General features: G+C 40.7%; 1 protein-coding gene across 10 annotated transcripts in view; it reads right to left on the reverse strand.

Moving 5' to 3' along the window:
- PUM2 (pumilio RNA binding family member 2) overlaps window positions 1-19,815 on the reverse strand; it is an 81,013-nt gene that overhangs the window by 16,470 nt on the left and 44,728 nt on the right. For 8 of the 10 annotated variants that reach the window (XM_082277185.1, XM_082277184.1, XM_082277183.1 and 5 more), the window contains 4 exons: window positions 19,200-19,338; window positions 6,608-6,751; window positions 5,299-5,580; window positions 304-540 (listed from right to left, as the gene is read on the reverse strand). In XM_082277185.1, the coding sequence (XP_082133311.1) occupies window positions 304-540; window positions 5,299-5,580; window positions 6,608-6,751; window positions 19,200-19,338 (802 nt within the window). The remainder of the gene's footprint in view (window positions 1-303; window positions 541-5,298; window positions 5,581-6,607; window positions 6,752-19,199; window positions 19,339-19,815) is intronic. The other 2 variants (XM_082277178.1, XM_082277186.1) reach the window with 1 other exon arrangement.

Here is a 19,815-nt window from a genome sequence, read left to right on the forward strand (position 1 = left end):
GTGGAAATGTAATAGATAAAGGACCAATAATTCTTACTGGGCGCTCTACTGGGCTTCTGCAAGGGAAGAAAAATCAGTTGTTGGCCCGATACTGCCAAAAGCTGAGTGCCCTCCACTGTCAAACCAATGAGCATCTGAACACGCTCTTCACCTTTCAGGAATAGTCCCTCTTCATTACAAAACTGTTTAACAGCAAAGGTAATGTGACATCTCTTATGCAACATATATTTTACACATAGAAATACATACACACATACAAACAAAAAGTGTTTTTTTGGTTTTTTGTTTTTGTTTTTTTTTTACCTAAATGCAAACTGGATGAGGATCCATGTGATGAAAGTGATGGCGGTGGCGTAAGTGAATGTCCTGGCGTTTGGCTTGGCAGAGGCATGCCTATTGGACTTGGAGAGGAGGAAAATCCCAGACTATTGTAAAATGGCTGCCCTATGGGTGCTAGGCTGCTACTAGATCTTTTGTACAAGTCAGAGCTAGTAGATAGAGAATCTCTCCTTGTGGCACTACTACTTGCAGAACTGCCAACTGAAGAAGAAATAAAAAGACCCTAATTACACAGTGTCAACTGAATAAAACCTATCCCCAACTACAGCTGGGCAACAACAGATGTGATCACAATAATTACAGCAATCGTTATGACAAAGACAATTACTGTGATAACCACACATGCTTTCAAGTAAATCTAAGTGGGTATAAACATACCACTGGCAAGTAATTTCACCAATGTCTTTCAACATTTCATACTAGACTTCTCACAGTAATATTGCAGTACTCTTTTAAATGCCTGGCTTCAGGCTTTGGGACAAATATGGAATTTACAAGATTAGATTACACTGTCACTTTAAAGAATATATGATTCTAAAAATATCTCCACTAAATTATTTGATAAATTTTTTTCCACCAAAAATTATTAGTCAGACAGTGACACTCATTTCAGGAAAAGTCTAGAGGCAATTAGTTGTTGTTTAAGGGTTCACAAAATAATTTATATTGCTGTTCAGCTGTTTCTGAACTTCCTTGCTTGTGAATCCCTCACCTGTAGGAAAAAAATGACTACTTAAAATTCCCTATGAGAATTATGGCTCTCAAAGAAGTGAGAAGTGTTTTGAAAAGATATTATAAAGAGGAAATAGGCCAAGAAGAAGATGAGAAGCAGAGCAGAGATAGGAAAATTAGACGAGAAATTAAAAACTTCAGTTTACTGCTATCAGTGTTTCTGAAAGTCAAATTAGACTAGAGGCTTTGGATAACAGTGTATTAGTGAAGGACTGGTTATCCTGCACAGCATCGTTCAGCAAGGCGATGAGCGGTCTAGGACAAATTAGGAGAACAATTAAAAGTTTTTAGAAATGTTAAATTCTGGTATCTGCTGCATACTAGTGAAATATTAAACTAGAATGCCTGTTTTAAACACTGGAACATTATTATACTCATGAACCAAACCAAGATTATGGATATTTTAATAACAAGTATCTTTATTAAGCTGAATTTGAAAAATTGATTATTACTATTGACTACTTCAACTTAAAAAGGAAAGGTCAGAATTTGTACTTCCATAACCTTTATCCTTTTCTAGTACCTTCCTATGAAAGCTGGCAGCATGGCCCAATATAAAGATCACCCGGAACTTCCCATTTTAAGACACTAATTTGTTTTCTCATTAACAACTTGGCTAATATTTTTCATGGCAGGAACTTGCTTGGACAAAATTTTTAATAGAACTTCTGTCTAAACACTGCCATTTCAGAAATACTGGCAAAGAAAGGTGCTTTATCCTTACCAAAACAATCTAGCTACCTCTTTGAGAAGTTAATGCTTTCATGTACTCAGACTAAATATGCCAGCAAAAGGAGACCTTCATTTCACTTTTGGATTGAACTAAAAATCTTTGCAAAATCACAGTTCATCCAAGTTCAGCACAGATCTGCTGCAGACTCACAGCTGAAAACTTAAGCTCCTGACCATACACAGTACATCTGAGATGGCTGATTAAGGTTATGCCTGCAACTGAACTTCAGTGTGCTATGTCAAAAAACACTCTGAAACTGCTGTCCAAGATTCCACCTTGTGTTGGAAAGGCCCGCAAGGCAATGTGGAAAGGAAGTTTTCTATTTCCAGTGCAGGGGAGACAAAAGCCAAACACAAGTAATAGACTAGGGAAGGGGGAAAGAGAAAAAAGGAAATCAGGAGGTAGAGAGAAAGGTCAGACAAAGGAGCCAAGAAAGAGACTGCAAGAGAAACTGGCAAGCACTTTCAGTGGGACTGAGGATGAGAAGAAAGCAGATCTGAAGAAAAGTTAGGCTGTAGAAGGTGTATGTGACTGTGGGGCAAAAAGGCTGGAATAAGTAAGCTGATGATGGGAACATCACACAGTACAAGTAGAAACAGAAACATACTTAGGAGAGGGAGGGAAGCAGGAGATAAATGTTGCCTGGAAACTGGGAAGGAAGACATACAAGAGGAGAAGCCAGAAGGAAAAGACACTGGACTAACTAGGCAAGGAGATTGAGAATAAGAAACCAGAAGAGCAAATTAAGGCAACAGTTGAAAGAAATCTCAAGCTTTGAGACCAGCTCTACAGGCTCTGGCTCAATGAACTATATAAATGTTAATACAATGCTACACGATGGATTGTTTTTTCCATCTTTCAGGGTTTCTTACTCAGCTAAATTACTGCAGCTTAACAAGTTACCATGAACCAGCTGAACTGCATTTTCACACACAAGCAAAGCTCACAAACCCCAGAAGATAATTTGTGTTAGCTTACTCCTCTTTCCCCTACTTTAAGATAACCCAATTCCCTTACAGTTGTTAAAAGCCAGAAAGAAGGCATCTGGAAAGCTGCCATAGTTGATCTAATTCTTGGCTACCTGTTAAGCTGCAGTAACTTATCACCATGTACCTAAACCTTTAAAATGGAGTATGAATAACTTTATTATAAAAGAACAGAGACTGTAAGTACATACAGTCATTTATATGGTATGTTCGCTGCTTTCAGTTGTTACTTTGTTCAGGCATTCAAGCTAGAACATGCTCACCTTTGCATTTTTTGCAGCTATTTTTGTTCCCTGCAAAAACTGAAAATATAAGGGCAAAATGTGTCCTGCCATCTATCAGTCTTCATGGCTACATTTTAACTGAAATTCAACCTTTTCAACATACTGACGGGAGTTACAAAGAAGCTGAAGCCTTGGCACATAAAAAATTAGACTTGCTTTCAATTTGCCTCGATATGCATGAATACCATTTGTTTAAGTGCTTATCTGTGTAATTCAATTCATATATACATAGAGGTCAGAACTCTAAAAAAATAAATAAATAACCAGGAGGAAATTTTTAAGTGGCTATTAGGGCAAGTACAATTCATACTTAGCAGAAGGGCACTTTCAATATACTTTTATTCTAATAATACTAAAAATAGTTCACGTTTAGATAGCACCTTTCACCAGCACTTCTCAAACTGCAAAAGCATAGGGGTTCCTGCTTCCCTGTGCAAACCACCATGCTAATTAAATCACCCTGGATACTGCTGCAAGACTTCAGCATGTGCTCTCTGTGCTGAGGGCTTTGGACAAAGCTCTGGAACTGACCTTTGCTACAAGAAAAAGGCTTAATCTCCTGTGCCAGAAAAAGCTATGCTGATTTTCTTAAGCAGATATGCAACTAAAATTTGTGTTCTATGGAGGTTCTTCAGATAATGCAGGATAAAAACTTTTATGACTTAAATCTATTCTATCTAGAAACCTTAAATAGTTGCACTGTATTAAATATATGTCTTTATTATCACTATCTACCAGTGTAACGAAATTGTACCTAGAGTGAAACACAGCTGCTAAGGATACACTGACACCCTACAAGTAGCTCAGGACAAGCTATATTACATAAGACACACTTAGCACATTTTGTAAATAATATTTACTTGCTGTGGCATTAAGGAAAATTAAGAAAACCTACACTACTGAGTAGCCTCAATTTTAATTTTTTTTTTAATTAAACATGGGATGTTTTGAGTCTCCTCTTTAAAATCAAATATTGGACAGGATCTGTGCAAAATCCTGATTTTGGACTTCCTAGCATTAGTTTCATTAAAGTAAACAATTTTTTCCGATTATTTTATGAAAAACAACACTGAGAAAAACTCTGTGTTGGTACGCAGTATATTTGATGTCACTAGTCACACTTAGTTACCAAATAACAACTACCGTGTCTGAACACTGAAGGGTGTATTTTTCCTTCTGTTTTTTCTCCCAAATATATTAAGCCATCTTGTAATAATTTTTTTAAAAAATTACTTTCCTTAGGGCTATTTTTCCTAAGTTTTGAAAAGAATACTGTTAGAGTACACACAATTCCCCCAATTTCTACCCATCTGCAAGATACACAAGGTTAAACATGCTCCACTGATTTAATTAAAATACTATTAGTAATAAGATGCAATTCAGTGCTGCAAACTTAGAGATTAATAGTAAATGGAAATATTCTTTAAGAAGAGTATTTCTCTTGCCTTACTAAAACTGAATCTGAAATACAAGAAAACCTATGTTGCATGTTTAAAAACTATGTGAATAGTTTTTATATATGTGAATATATGAATACATATGTGAATATGAAATTTCTGCTTTAGAGCAGAAACATTAAAAAATATTTTAAATATAAACAAGTCAATAATATTTAGGAGCATCTGTTGAAATAATTAAAGGCCCCAAACATGCACAGACCTATTTAGGCTTAACTATATCTAAGAATAAACATGCTAGAGTTAACAAGGACTATTCTTGGGTATTAAGACTTTTTGTTTTGTAAATCCTTTAAAAATGTTACGGAAACAAGCACTTCAATATTAGATCAAATTTAGAAAGTCATATGCTATTTAATTTGTTTGAAAAAAATTAGGAATTTTTCTGATATGATAATTACAACAAAAGAATGCATATCTTCAATATCATCAACTGTTATTTTAACCACAGAATGAAGACTTCCTTGAAAACAAAAGCAGCTTACTGAAAAACAGTAACAAACTTCTGGGGCAGAGTACAGTGATCAGTATGGAAAATTTGGAGATACCTGTGACTACAGGATATTGTTCAAAAATGCATCTTGTACACAGAACCCAAGTGAATATTAAAAACCTTTTTTATTCCCCTAAAATTTGTTTAAAACTTCAATAACCTATTTTTCCATTCTTTTTAGAAATGTATGTGTATATACGATGCCTGATACAGATACATTTTTTTGCTTAACACAAAAGTCTCACAGAATGTCCTCACTATATTAACAACCTACCTGATGAGCCAAATCCACCAAGTGCAGAGCCGATAGCTGCTCCTAAAGAGCTGCTACTTCCAAAGCCAAGAGATGTGCTTCCTGGTTGGCCAGGACCATGTGAAAAAAGGGAACTGCTCTGGGAGTTATTGGTCAAAGAGTTACTGCCATAAAATGAATTGGATTGTAGGCTACTATTTGTTTGCTGTTGCTGTTGTTGTGGCTGGGCACCAAGTGGCCGAAAAAGACCGTTCGTGGCTCCCGCGAGATTGTTTGCTGTTCCTCCAGCTGAAGCAGCTGCAGCTGTAAAACACATGTTTTCAATCATAATTACTCTCTCAAACATTTCTGACTGAAAATGGATTATTCAGAACTAAATTGTATTTTCTTGAAGCCCTCTTAAAACAAGCAGAAATTCACATATTAAAGAACAAAGAGACTTAATAGTATTACATAATCTTAATTACTCAAGGAAAAAAGGTGAAGACAGCACATGTTTTAGGCTAATCAAGGCTCCAGAACTGTTAATGTAATTGAGGGAGTTTTCAGTGTAAACATATAAGACATTACTGTTTACTGAACTTCTTATATCCAAAGTTGCAGTAGCAGAGTTGCAGCTAAGAGTCATTCAAAGACATCTTCAGCTACTGTCAGAAGCAAGTTCTGACTAAAGAAAGAAGCTGATAGATTAACTTAAAATCTAATTTTCTGAACAAATTAAGTTAATTAATCCAGGGTTAATATTCTGGATTTTAATTTAACATGCAATAAATGGTTCAGTAATACTAGATCTTACAACTGGTAAAAAAGAAGAAGAAACTAGAGACTTTTGATGTAACTAATTCTCCTCTTTTGCTTTCCATTCTATACACAGCTTTTTCCTTGTTACACTCTTCAGGAGAAAATACTTTCATGAGGAAAGCATAGCAAGGCTCTAGAGCAATCCATCTTCTGCCAGGCCGAAGCAATGAAATGATGCTTCCTAGAGGACACCATTTAGGGGACTGATGAGAAATGCATGTTATAATGCATGGGGAGAGGAAGGAGAAAATGTTCCTATCTGACAAGTAACATTTGCAGAAACATGCTTGTGTATGTATGGGAAGAGGACTGTAAATTCCAATTAAATATTGAAAACCCATCTCTGAGAAACAGCATTCTCAGAGAACAGGAGGAGAGTGAATAATAAAGCAAGCATGCACAGTATATCCTTCAAAACTAGAAAACTTCACAGATGCATAGAAAACATTAATATCAAATACTAATCAACATTACTGTTAAGGCTCAGCAGAGAAGTGAAAGAAACCTCTGTGCAGGGCAAAATATTTACCTGCTTGTGCTGCTGCAGAACTGATTAGAACAGGAGTTGAGGCAACCAATCTGACTGGTGCGCCAAGGCCAGTTCTCGCTCCAGGGCCTACTACTAAGGCACCAGTCTGATCATAATAGGCAGTGGGAGCCAGCACTTGGTAGCCTACACAACACAGGAGACAAGGATTAGTAGTACAGATAGTCTCATACAGTCAGCATTTCCTCTCTCCTTGAAATACTCTTAACCACAAACTACAAACCAGCATTTCTGCCACACTGTCTTTGAACATCAACTGGACGACAAAGAAAAAGCAGTAAACATCATAAAACACTGGAACAAAATCAGATGTAGAAAAGCTTCAAGAGATTTTTTACAACTAAAATAACTACTAAAATTAGTTGTCTTAAGTTGAACTTATGGTCAAGGTTAAAGTTTCTAATACCATAGGAGAAGGTACAGGTACAATCCAACTGACTGTATTAGGATCATTAACAAATCAATTTCTTTCAGCAGTTTAAAATACTTTACATTTCTCTTGTACTCATTTGTACATGGAAAAGCTATTGAAATGTGCACAATTAAAGAGCTGAGCTAAACGCAAGTCTGGCAATTCCATACATTACCTAGCCACACTTAAAAGACCATCTGCAAAAACACATTAGGAAATGAATGCTGTGTGTGCAGGAATACCTTGGAGCAGTCAGTTACACAGGAATAAAAGACTGTAATCCAAGCATAACATTTCATTCAGTTGATATTGAAGAATTGGAATTGATGAAGAAAAGGAGGAGGAGTTGAAAAAGGAGAAAAGCAAGCAATAGGAAGGAGTACAGGATATAATATATGAATGAAGAAAAGCAAGAGAGACAAAAGAAAGCCAAGCAAAAAACCTTTATTTAGGACAAGAGCAAGAGAGTTAATTTTAAAGCTCTTGACACTTTATAGTGAAGTAGATGAATTGGAGTAAGAATCCCTAAAATCTGGAAGACAAACTACAATAATCTAAGAAAGGGTGCTGACATTTAAAATGCAACAGTTTCTAATTGTTAGGCTGACATTCTTATAAAGCAATAAACCAAAACTCAATGGAATCTCAATATTCCTCCCATGTTCAAATATATACTAGCACTATCAAGAAAAAAGTCAAGATTGCAAAAGTCGCGCGTCTGGTTTTGTACATGTAAGAACAAAGATTCTGCATTCCATTTTAAGTAAGCAGTTCACATCAGTTGCCTTGTACACTCAGAATTAGGTCTAGCAAAGTTCTTTCTGAAATACATAATGACCTAAACATATCTCATTTCAGGTAAGTACCACAATTACCAGCCTTCCAAGTCATATTTTCTCCTCCTCAATTTCTAAAACATCTCTGTAATCTCTTCTGCCTAGACATGCTCCAAAAAAAGGAGCTGGAAACATCTGCCTTCTGGCCTGGTGCTTACAGTGCTCTGCAGGAGCTGGATACACAGGTCCAAATTCTCACACATTAAGAAAATCTGAAGATATGAAGAAGACTCAGGTAGTACTGAACAGGAGAGGAGCAATGAAAATCCAGATCTTTAGGTTCAATTCACAGTTCTGGAGGTGAATGCATTATACTGGTTATAAAAAATTGTCATTGCTATCATTCTATACCTGTTTGCTCTCACTGCTCACTAGTTGCTTTGCATTTCAGGCACATCTACCTCCTCTTTCCCACCAACAGTGGAAGAAGACAGTTGTCCTCCACATTTTTTGTCTGAAAATTTGGCTAGTTAAAGCCAACTAAAACAGGTTCTTACATCTGAACTGGTTAAAAAACCTTTGCTAGAGGTGCTGTTGCCTCTTCCACCTACAAAAATCTGCCCTGCTGCTCTACCCCTTCACCACCAAGAAAGGTTTCCCAAGGTAGGGAAAGATAAGAAACTGTTGTCTGTTTTACCGTAGTTCTGTAGAGAACACAAAATATTAGATTAGTGACATAATAGGAAAACTCTTTATAAAGACGTGTTCCTGCACACATTAGCAATGTTTAATTACTAGTACCTACATAATCTCTGCCTTTACTCACAGCAGGTTCAACTGATAATACCACGTTGGTTCTGCTCTTGGTTCTGCTGTATCATAAAACCACTTTTTCAGAACTCAGAATTGGCTAATACTTACCAGTATTTACTCTGTCCACCTACCCTCTTCAAATGCACAAACCCATGGATAATGCTGCAACTGTGTAAGTATAACTGTATAAAAAACCCACTGCTTTTATGTTTACACCCTCCCACTCATCTGAAACTAATATACAGCTTTTTATATGACTTCAGACGAACGACATAAAGAAGCTTATTTTCCAATACAAAATACTTGGAAGGGGGGCAGGGGAGATAACTTACACTTTGCATAAATTAAAGCTCCTGAAATTAATACTAATGCAGTTTAATACATTAATATTAGATTTTCTAAAATAATTTACTTGTATGACTGGTAAATGAAAAAATGGAAGCAACCTGCCCATGCTCTTTACACTACAAGATGCCCAAGCCCCTTGATATTATCTGTACCTGTAATCCACCCACAGACAGTACATTTAAAATACGTAATGACAAGCTAGGTCAATAGCATCTAGATATTGTCTGTCACAGAAGGTTCAAGTATGAGAACTGATGGGTTCATCTCTGTTTCCAGTCTCTGAAATACATTCTGAACCAAAATAGGCCTCAGCTTTCTACTTAAATCTACTACAACAAAGCAACATAGGACTATTTGTGAAACTGCTAAAATCTTGCTAAGCGCATCTGCAGCCTCAAAGGTGTAACATTTTTTGCTTTGATGTCAAAAATAAAATTTCAGGGAGACCGTCTCAGATCAGATTAAATAACTGAAAAACAGCTCTCACAGCAAAACTTAGATCTTCTCCTTTCCCTTCCTTTGCACTATTCCAAAAACTGTGCCTCATCCCAGAAAAGTGAACACAAAGCTGGAAGCTTCCCCCGCCTTCTCTCTTATCAAAGATAAGGTGGTGACTTGGCAGATCTCTCTAATTCCCTCTCCACCAGTTTCAGTTTTTATTACCTTTCTCACATCATCTTCTCTCCCTGTAGCTGTGCAATTTCCCCTCCAAATTAACAATTATCAAAGCTCACTTCAGTGCCTTCACATTCAAGTTCACTGTGGTGCTCCCACACAGTCAGAAAACTAAAACATACTGTTTCCTAATCAGTTCCTAATCACACCTTTTATTTTAGAGTTCAATGGCTCTATCTACATTTACTGTCTCTGTATCAGCAGGGAATGTGAAAGCAAACAATCTAGTCTATCAATGTGGTGTTTTGCTGAAATGATTTCTAAATAGCTCCAGAAACTGGACTCTGAAAAACTTTCCGATTCTTATCACACAAACCTTGAATATACGTAAATAACAAGAGGAAATCTGTTCTCTTGGCTTATGCAGCTCATCCTTAGTGTTGTCCTTATCCACCCAGTAATGCAACTTCCCTCAGTGATGACATCTAAATGTATGTCAGTTTGTCACTTCTCTCTACACAATGTAAATTAGCAGATGTTACACTTCTTACTGCCAACACTATTATCTGCCCTTTTAAAAATGCCATCCTTTCCCCTCCCCAACTCTCCTTCTCTAAAACCTGAACCCCTATAAGCTTTTGCTTGTTCTGATGAAGACATGCACAGCCTTATCTCTGCACATACTCTCACAAATCAAATACAGAACTTACTATCCAGCCAGTAAACTATTTATACTTTCTATAACCACTGTAACTTTGCCTATACTGTAACTCCCTGTATACCTGCCATAATGAAATTTTGACTTCTGTTTCATACTACCCACTGCAATGTCACACTTCAAATTCTTGTCAGTAATAAAACCAAAAAAACGCTATGCCAGTGGATAGAAATTGATGATTTTAATGCTTTATACATGGGGTTTTTTTTCCAGACTACTCATTTTACATGCTCACCTGCAAGCCAGATGAACCATGACAGCTTTACTGCGTCAGCTCCATAAAACTAAATTGTATCTGACCTAGTCAGTGCAGTCAATGGCATCTCTGGAGGGATTTGGCTGACCAGCTGTTACAGACATCTCTTTCAGGGTAAGCTGAGCAGCTCTGCAGCCTCTGTACAGCAACTGCACAAGGGAGATCTCCACTGAGCACAGTGACTCCTTAGACAGCTGAGGTCACAAGTACATTCCTGACTTTGGATGATTCAGCCAAGTCCAGATGTTGCCTGTGATGAGGACTGGTTTTACTCTTAAGCAGTTTATTAATACTCAATGTATGCTGATTGTACTATGAAATTGGGAATACCCGGTTCTGACTCTCTCTTACACATATATTCAAGCAGAAACACTCTGTTTGTAAAGAATCTTTATTATTGAATGACTTGCTCAATTAGGACAGGAACAATTTTAAATGGAATTGCGTAACTCCAATACCAAACGGATTTCACATTTAATGCTTTTTAAAAAGATCCTGAAGTTTTCCCTTTTATCAGCCTTCCAGTACCCAGAGGGGCCTACAGGAAGGCTGGAGACTTTTTACAACAGCATGAAGTGATAGAAAAGGGGGAATGGCTTTCAACTGAAAGAGTGTACCTTTGCATTGGATATGAGGAACAAATTCTTTGCTGTGAGGGTGGTGGGGAACAGGTTGCCCAGAGAGGTTGTTGACACCTCACCCCTGGAGGTGTTCAAGACCAGGGTGGATGAGGCTCTGAGAAACCTGGTCAAGTGGAAGGCTCCCCATCCATGGCAAGGAGTTGGAATGAGATGATCTTTATGGTCCCTTCCAACCCAAACCATTCTATCACTCTATGATTTTCTGAAAGGAGACTTAACAGCAACATTATGTGAAAAGTAACCTAGATTTCAGACACCTTCTGCATGTAGAATGAGAAAAGTATCTTAAGTGATACAGGAACACACCTTCCTAAATAATTACTAAAAAGCACTTGAAATATCAAATTTGAAAAAAAAAAAAATCAGATAATTTGGATAACATGAATTTCATCCAACACGAAGGCTGTGACAAGGAGAAAGCAGCTCAAATAATTTAAGGACAGCAGCATGGACAAGCTTAACAATATACTCTCACTTACTAGCTCACAGTGAAGCCAAAGTACAACTATTCTCTCTGTAAAGAATATTCAAAAGCTTGAAACTCAGTTTGGACCTTCACTTTCTTGTAAAACATCTCAGTCCACTGAAACACTTCTTAATCTTGCTTATGACATTGCATGTGTTGCTCAGTGGTTACTATCTGGGATTCAGTGAATCACATTTTGGTATCTAGATATTACTCACTCATCTTGACTCAATTTTATAGTAAGGTAATACAAAAAGGTATCTCTGGAGCAAAACTCACTTTATCCTAAATCAGGAAACTAAAACAGAGGCAGACAAATCAAGAGTAAAAGTTCCTATTTCTCTTTGCTTGCTATAAATGCAAGCACCTCTCTCAAATACAGACACCAAACCCAGTAACAAGATTCTCACATAAAAAGGCTTGTATTCATTTCCTCATCCTATATCCTTCTTACCCTAAAAAGAGGAATCACCAGCACTGCCTATGACTCACTACGAACCCATCTGATGATGACTGAAAAAATAAATGTCTGTTTATATTTTGAGCTCTATTCCCTGTAACAGTGTGGTTGGTAAGGCTGAAGTCAGTTGCACACAATTCCTATTATAGAACAGTCCGGAATATATTCACAAGAATAAAGTTCTAATCTGGCTATCCACGCTTGCAGCATCAGATGGGATAAGGCAGCAACCTACAATGGAAACTGAATAAAAAGGCTCCTACCCTCACAGAAAACCTTTTGGAGCTTGTGGAAGAGGAAAAAAGGTCTTCAAGTACCTTCTACAAAGGACAGGCTCTTGCACTACTGCGATTAACTATTTGACCACTCAGTATTATTTTCAATCATCCACCTGGAGTGGGGGCCTTTTTATGGGTTCTAAGAGCTACTCCTGAGTTAAGATACCACTCCAGATCCAAAGTAAAAACTAAAAAGTAATTATAAACAAACATACACCCTACCCCCTCTCAAAAAAATAAAAAAAGTTACAGCTAAGCCTTTGAGGCTTGTGCAAAGATGCTTCTAATATCTCTCACATGCCTCATTGTTTGCAGGCCTTACCCACTGCTTTGGTGAAGTGCAGAGGTACCACTTGGCAGGTGCTAGGACAGCACTTTGCTGATTCCTCATTTTAGGGGAAAGATGCTAAAAGCTGAAGATAACTACTACATGAGAAGAAATAGAAATTGCACTTCTAAAAGAAAATAGATGAGAAAAACACAATAGCCACTCAGTTCTGCAGCTGGAATATAAAATGTGCTCATGGGAGGCCAGGTGCACAGTGCAGCCCCAGAGCAGGCAGCAAACCACTCTTGACTTCTCCAGGCTACAGGACATCTCAGAGTGGTGCCATCCAAGAAGAGAACCTTGGTTCTTGGTACACATCAAAGGAATGCATCAACATTATCTAACTTAACTATGTAAAAACCTTAGCTTTCATACTGAAGAATGGCCAAGTACACTGAAATTGCTCTTGCTCAGGTAACTGTACCAAACACTTAGAATTGATGCTGAACTTCAAGCTAACCACTCCCCAACACATGAACCATTCCTTAGGAAGTCAGAAGCCATGAACACTAAAAGGATCTGAGGCTACACCCTTTGGAGTGTTCCCAAGTGTTTTGTGATCTTTAGATAAGATCAAGCAATAATTTTCTTTAAAATTTCTTAATTTTGAATTTTGAATTTTAGATATTATTATGTCCCAAATAAAAGTTCTAGCAAAACTTAATACCTCCTGTTGCAGAGGAACCAGAGAACACATGACTTTTTAAGACAGCATATAGTTGCTTCATTAGATATGAAATTATCTTGCAAAAATCTAAGATATTCCTTGTGCATACATTTGTAACAGCAAACACAAAGAAAATGCTTCAAATAACAAATGCTAGAGGAGTTACTTGTGCTCTAAAAATACTGTACCAGTATTTTAAACCAACTGAAAAACATAAAACTGTAAAATTCAATTCATAAGTATAACAGGACTTTGTTAATATGTTACCTAGTAACATCAATATCACTGAATCACAGAGTGAGCTAGGTTGGAAAAGACCTTTAATATCATCTAGTCCAACCTATGACCTAACACCTCCTCATCAACTAAACCATGGCACTGAGTGCTATGTCCAGTCTTTTTTTAAAGACATCCAGGGACGGTGACTCCACCACCTTCCTGGGCAGACGATTCCAGTGCACAATCACTCTTTCAATGAAGAATTTTTTTCTAACGTCTAACCTTGACACAGCTTAAGACTGTGTCCTCTTGTTCTGTCAGTTGTTGCCTGGGAGAAGAGACAGACCCCATCTGACTACAATCACCTTTCAGGAAGTTGTAGAGAGTGATAAGGTCACCCCTGAGTCTCCTTTTTTCCAGGCTAAACACCCTCAGCTCCCTCAGCTGTCCCTCATAAGGCTTGCATTCCAAGCCCTTCACCAGCCTTGTTGCCCTTCTCTGGACATGTTCAAGCATCTCAATGTCCCTCCTGAACTGAGGGGCCCAGAACTGGACACAGTACTCACACTGGTGAGTACGGCCTCACCAGTGCCGAGTACAGGGGAAGAATGACTTCCCTGGTCCTGCTGGCCACACTATTCCTGATACAGGCCAGGATGCCATTGGCCTTTTTGGCCACTTGGGCACACTGATGGCTCATTTTCAGTCAGCTGTCAACCAGTACCCCCAGGTCCCTTTCTATCTGGGCACCGTCCAGCCACTCTGTCCCCAGCCTGTAGCACTGTGGGGGGTTATTGTGGCCAAAATGCAGGACTTGGCACTTGGAACTCGTTAAACTTCATCTTATTGGACTCTGCCCATCTATCCAACCATTCCAGGTCTCTCTGAAGAGCCCTCCTACCTTCCAACAGATCGACACACGCTTCCAGCTTAGTGCCATCTGCAAATTTACTGATGATGGACTCAATCCCCTCATCCAGGTCATCAATGAAGGTATTAAACAGGACTGGCCCCAGCACAGATCCCTGAGGGACACCACTACTGACTGGCCGCCAACTGGATGCAGCACCGTTCACCAGCACTGTCTGGGCCCGGCCATCCAGCCAGTTCTTAACCCAGCAAAGAGTGCACCTGTCCAAGCTGTGGGCTGACAGCTTTTCCAGGAGTTTACTGTGGACAGTATTAAAGGACTTGCTGAAGTCCAAATAGACAACATCCACAGTATTTCCTGCATCCACCAGGTGGGTCACCTGGTTATAAAAGGAGATCAGGTTGGTCAAGCAAGGACCTACCCCTCCTAAACCCGTGCTGGCTGGGTCTGATACCCTGGCGATCCTGTAGGTGCCATGTGACGGCACTCAAGATGATCTGTTCCATAACGTTGCCAGGTACCGCAGTCAGGCTGACTGGCCTGGAGTTCCCTGGATCCTACTTCTGGCCCTTCTTGTGGATGGGCATCACACTGGCCAGCTTCCAGTCAGCTGGGACCTCCCCAGTGAGCCAGGACTGATGATAATGACAGAGAGCAGCTTCACACGCTCATCTGCCAGCTCCCTCATCACCCTAGGATGGATCCCTTCTGATACCATAAATTTATGAGCATCTAAGTGGCTCAGCAGGTCTTTGACTGCTTATCTGAGGCAGAATGACTGGAGAAGAGCAGTGTGTCAGTTTAACACAGCCTGGTTTTTGGTGGGGGTGGGAGAAAAGCTGCTCGAAACTTCTGCGTCCGGCACAGAGCCAATCACTGTAGGCTCTGACAATGGGCAGGTTACTAGCCCAATTAGACAAGTACGTAACACCTCTGTGATGACATATTTAAGAAAGGAAAAACTGCGGGAAGCTCTCTCTTCTCTTCTCCCGAGGGATGGTGAGGCAGCTGCCGTGACCGATCCCAGTGGGGGCTGCCAGGGGCCCATCCCAGCGGGGGCTGCCAGGGGCCTTACAGCCGGGGCCGTCCTGAGGCTGGGACTGCCCGCGTGGTGCTGGTGAAGACCATGCAGCCGGGGCCAGCTGTGCAGTGCCGGCAGGGACCACGTGGCCAGCAGCGAGAGACATGGCGAGCAATTCCCTGATGTGGGGCCCAGAGGAGATCAAGCTCTCAACTGCAACTTACAGACACCAACTTTCTTCCAAGTCAGAGGAAAAGTGAGTATATGTGAGAAAAACCAACATGATGGCACCAAGGTCAGTGAAAAAAAGGAGAAGGAGGAAGTGCTCCAAACACTGGAGCTGAGTTTCTCCTGCAAGCTGTGGTGAGGACTCTAACACAACAAACTGTTTCCCTATAATTCATGAGGTGCATGGGGGGATGCAGAGACCCACACGCAGCCCGTGAAGAAGAGTACTCATGCTGGAGCATGTGGATGCTGAAAAGCTGTAATCTAGTGAGGAACTCAAACACAGAGATGACCCTTGCTTTTAAGAGATAGAAGAAGAGAGCCTTCACTTCCAAACTAGAACAGCTCATCCTTAAAAGACTAAACACCATGAACCAAAATGACCCACACTAGGCAGTTGTGGGAAGACTGCTTGGCCTGTGGGAGGGACTCACATTGCAGCAGGTTCAGGCAGGACTGCTGCTTGTGGAAGTTAAAACCATGCTAGAAAAGTTTGCAGAGAACTATCTCCCGTGGGGAGGATCCCATGGCACAGCAGAAGAAACTCTTTTCCTTAAGCATACTGAAGAAAGATTTTTAAGAAGTGAAATACTGACCAAAACCTCATGTTTTGTTTCCTTGTGCAGTCGGTGGAAAGAGGGAGGGACTGGGAAAGAAAGGTGTTCTGAACGTTTGCTTTGGTTGTCACTACCCTTTTTACTTTTAATTCTGTTAATAATAAATGTTCTTCATACTGCTTAAGTTTTGAACCTGTTTTGCCTTGAAGTTTTCAATTCCCCCTCCTCTGTTCAGCTATAGCAGAGGAAAATAAGTAGATGGTGTTTTTTTGTTAGTGCCTGGCATTAAGACAGTGTCAAACCACAACAGCAGGTGACTGGCCTGTTGGAATGAAAAATATCAGAAATACGTATTGGTTTAGTGCTGTTATACTGTCTGTCTTTCAGTTGTCAGAACTCTGAAGGCTGGTCCTTGGGTACTCCATCCCACAGAATGTGCTTGAAAGTTGGCGTAGTCACATTGGAAAAAGAAATACTGTGTTCATGCAAGAATTTCAGTGTCTGTTTGCATTAATGCTGGGGATGGGGTATAAGTTTGTAGACCCTTCTGCAGCACTGAAACTCTTGAGGGACATGTTTAGAACTGCTAAACAACCACAGCAAGACGTGAGTGAATTTACACACACACTACTGGACTGGCTGGAGGATGCATTCCAGTTCACTGTGAATGCCATGAACCCTGGGGACTAATTCGAAAACCCAATGGTGCAGTTCTTCTACAGGACTTTCCTGACTGAGGGTGTCCATGAGGGCAACACTTTTTCCAAGATTGAGACCTGTTGGGGTTTTAGGAGTTCTCCTTTTGTTTTTTGGGTTTTTTTTCTTCTTTTTCCTCTTCAGGAATTTTCCCCTATATGTGTAGCTATGAGACAGTAATGACTGGATACTTAAGGGAGACAGAAGATACAGCCACAGCTCAGGGGAGGGGTCCAGCTGGCTACTCTCTTACCTGGGGTTTTCTCATGTAGGGCCTCAAAATTTGGACTGGGAAAAGGGGGTTGGGTGAAGTCCCTAGCCCTCTTGTTCTCTTGGCATTCAGAGGGGAGAGAGGCTGCGGTCTCTGTGGGGAAAATTCATCACCATTGCAGGGTTCTGCCTCCTGCTGCCTTTCTGCCACCATGAGTGGAGCTCTGCTCGGGGGAGCGGTCGTTGCACTGGGACCTTATTAACACCCTACCTCACTAAAAGAGGGACTTTTCAACATCTGCTGGGGTGCCTCAAGGGAAAAACCCCGGGACCCTGAGCCCGCTTTGCCCTGCTGGGAGCCAGGGCGTGGCTGCCCTGCTCCTGCTGTTCCTTTGCCACTGCTCTGAGCCTTTGCTACACTGTAGCTCCACACCCCCTGCCTACCAAGACCTCCCGGGGTTCCCGCTGCAGCTGTGGAGTTTGATGTATCTCCTACATTTTCCTGCTGTTCCAGCTTGCTGCTTCCAAGATTGGCTGAGATACCCGGACTGGCTCCCCCCAGGGGTTTGTGAAGCCTTTGTCCCTTCCCTTCCCGGGATCCCAGGGCACCGGTGCCGCGTGCTCCCCGAGCTCGCTCCGGAGCGCCCCCTGCAGCCGCGGGGGAACCATCGCACCTGCCCTGCTCACCGGGAGCCGCCAGCGCCCCTGCCGGCTGCGAGCGGAACTGCACCCGAGGGGAAATAGCCTGACAGCCGAGAAGGCTGGGACTGGGTTTGTGGTTCTGTTTGCTGTTACTGCCATAGTTATTGTTGGTTTTTTTACTTGTTATATATATATATATATATACACACATATATATATATGTAAAAAACTGTTATTCCTATTTCTCATATCTTTGCCTAAAAGTCCCCTTAATTCCAAAATTATAATTTGGAGGAAAGGGGGTTACATTTTCCATTCCAAAGGAGGCTTCTGCCTTCCTTAGCAGACACCTGTCTTTCAAACCAAGACAGACCTTTGCTAAGTATCCCCTTCAGGTAAATGGTTACCAGAACTTGAATGAGTGCTTAGAAGGAGCCATGGTGGAGGGAGAGATGGATGAAGCAACAGAATCTCTCAGTCAGTGAAATATGGACACAAGCACTGGTTTACAAAACTCCCACCAGTTTTGATCTTTGAACTCTCCCAATTTAAGTTCAATCAGTCACTAGGACAGCCAGAGAAAATTCACACCAAGCTAGAGTTTCCCCAGACTATATATATGGACAGGTACTGCTACTGCAATAAAGATCTTATTCAGATGAAAAGAGAGGAAATTAAAAGATTGAAGGAGAAAATGGTGACTCTGCAGCAGGAACTGGAAAGGTACATGGAATATGGCTCTGGCCCAGCCTGCTTCCCAGTGCCTGACATGCTGCAGGTACATGCTCGAGTTCATTGCTACAAAGCCAGCTGTGGCTGTTTCCTCTGCTCAGAGCTCTCAAACAACACTCCTGCACTCCCAAGCCAAGCCTCATGTTTTGGACGTGCTTTCACAGCCAAACGGCATACAAGAAAGGACCGATACTAGGATTGAAGATGAAGCATTCTTTGTGGCAAATTCTTCGCAGCAGCAAAACTCCAGTATGGAGGTCCAGCCTCCTGTTTCACCAGCAGAACTGTCTGAACGTCCAGCTCCTCACGTGGTCTCCGACGAAGAGCTGAACCTGGTTCAGATGTGTCTGCAGTGATGGAGAAATGAGATTGAACAAGACATGCAAGATCTGAAGGGAGTCTATTGCCAGAATCAACCTGTCCATCGAACAAATAAACTGTGACCCTCTCCTCCAACAGGTTCCCTATCGCTTGCACGCAGTCCCGGTCCATGAAGGGCAAGCAAATGCCAGGCACTACTGGGCCTTCATATATGACCAGCCTCGGAAAAAGATGGCTCAAGTACAAATACAATATTGTTACCTTCAGTGAGTCTTGTAATCCACTCATAACATACATACCTGGCATGCCTGTAGCAAGACCCTGACCAAAAGCCAAAGCTGGATTTGCTGCTGCAGCTGCTGCAAGTGACTCTGCCTGCTGCCCTTGCTGCCCCTGGTTGGGAGTGAGCGGGCGCTGAGTTGCTCCAGCTCGCAGGACCTGCAAAAGGCCGACACAAAACCCCTTCCTTAAAGGGTAAGGAAGCCAATCTATTATGTGCTAACAAAGGTCTAGAACAGTTGCTTTGAGTATTTGATGCCTCATAGTCCCGATTTTCATTTTGGGAATACTACACCTTGTTGGTTTCAAGGATATACACATACAAAGAATAAAAGGTATATACTATTTTGCTGACAAACGTGACCATAAAGTACCTGCCCTGCTCTGGACAGCAGGACTCCTTTGTTCCATCAATGGTAATGAGTATAAAGGAAGGAAGAAAATCTGTAAGAGTGATACATTTTACAACCTACATTATTTATTAACTGAACACCTGACCTTCCTTGATAAACACATTTGCTTACATTACTTCCAGGCAGTTGAATTATGTAAATCTGAGTGTTTCAGCACTTGTAGTAACTTGCCTAAATAACTAACACTCCACTGCCAACAGTGCTGTAAATAATGCACCCACTA

Source organism: Coloeus monedula (assembly GCF_965178545.1).
Source record: "Coloeus monedula genome assembly, chromosome: 2".
Classification (NCBI taxonomy): Eukaryota; Metazoa; Chordata; class Aves; order Passeriformes; family Corvidae; genus Coloeus; species Coloeus monedula.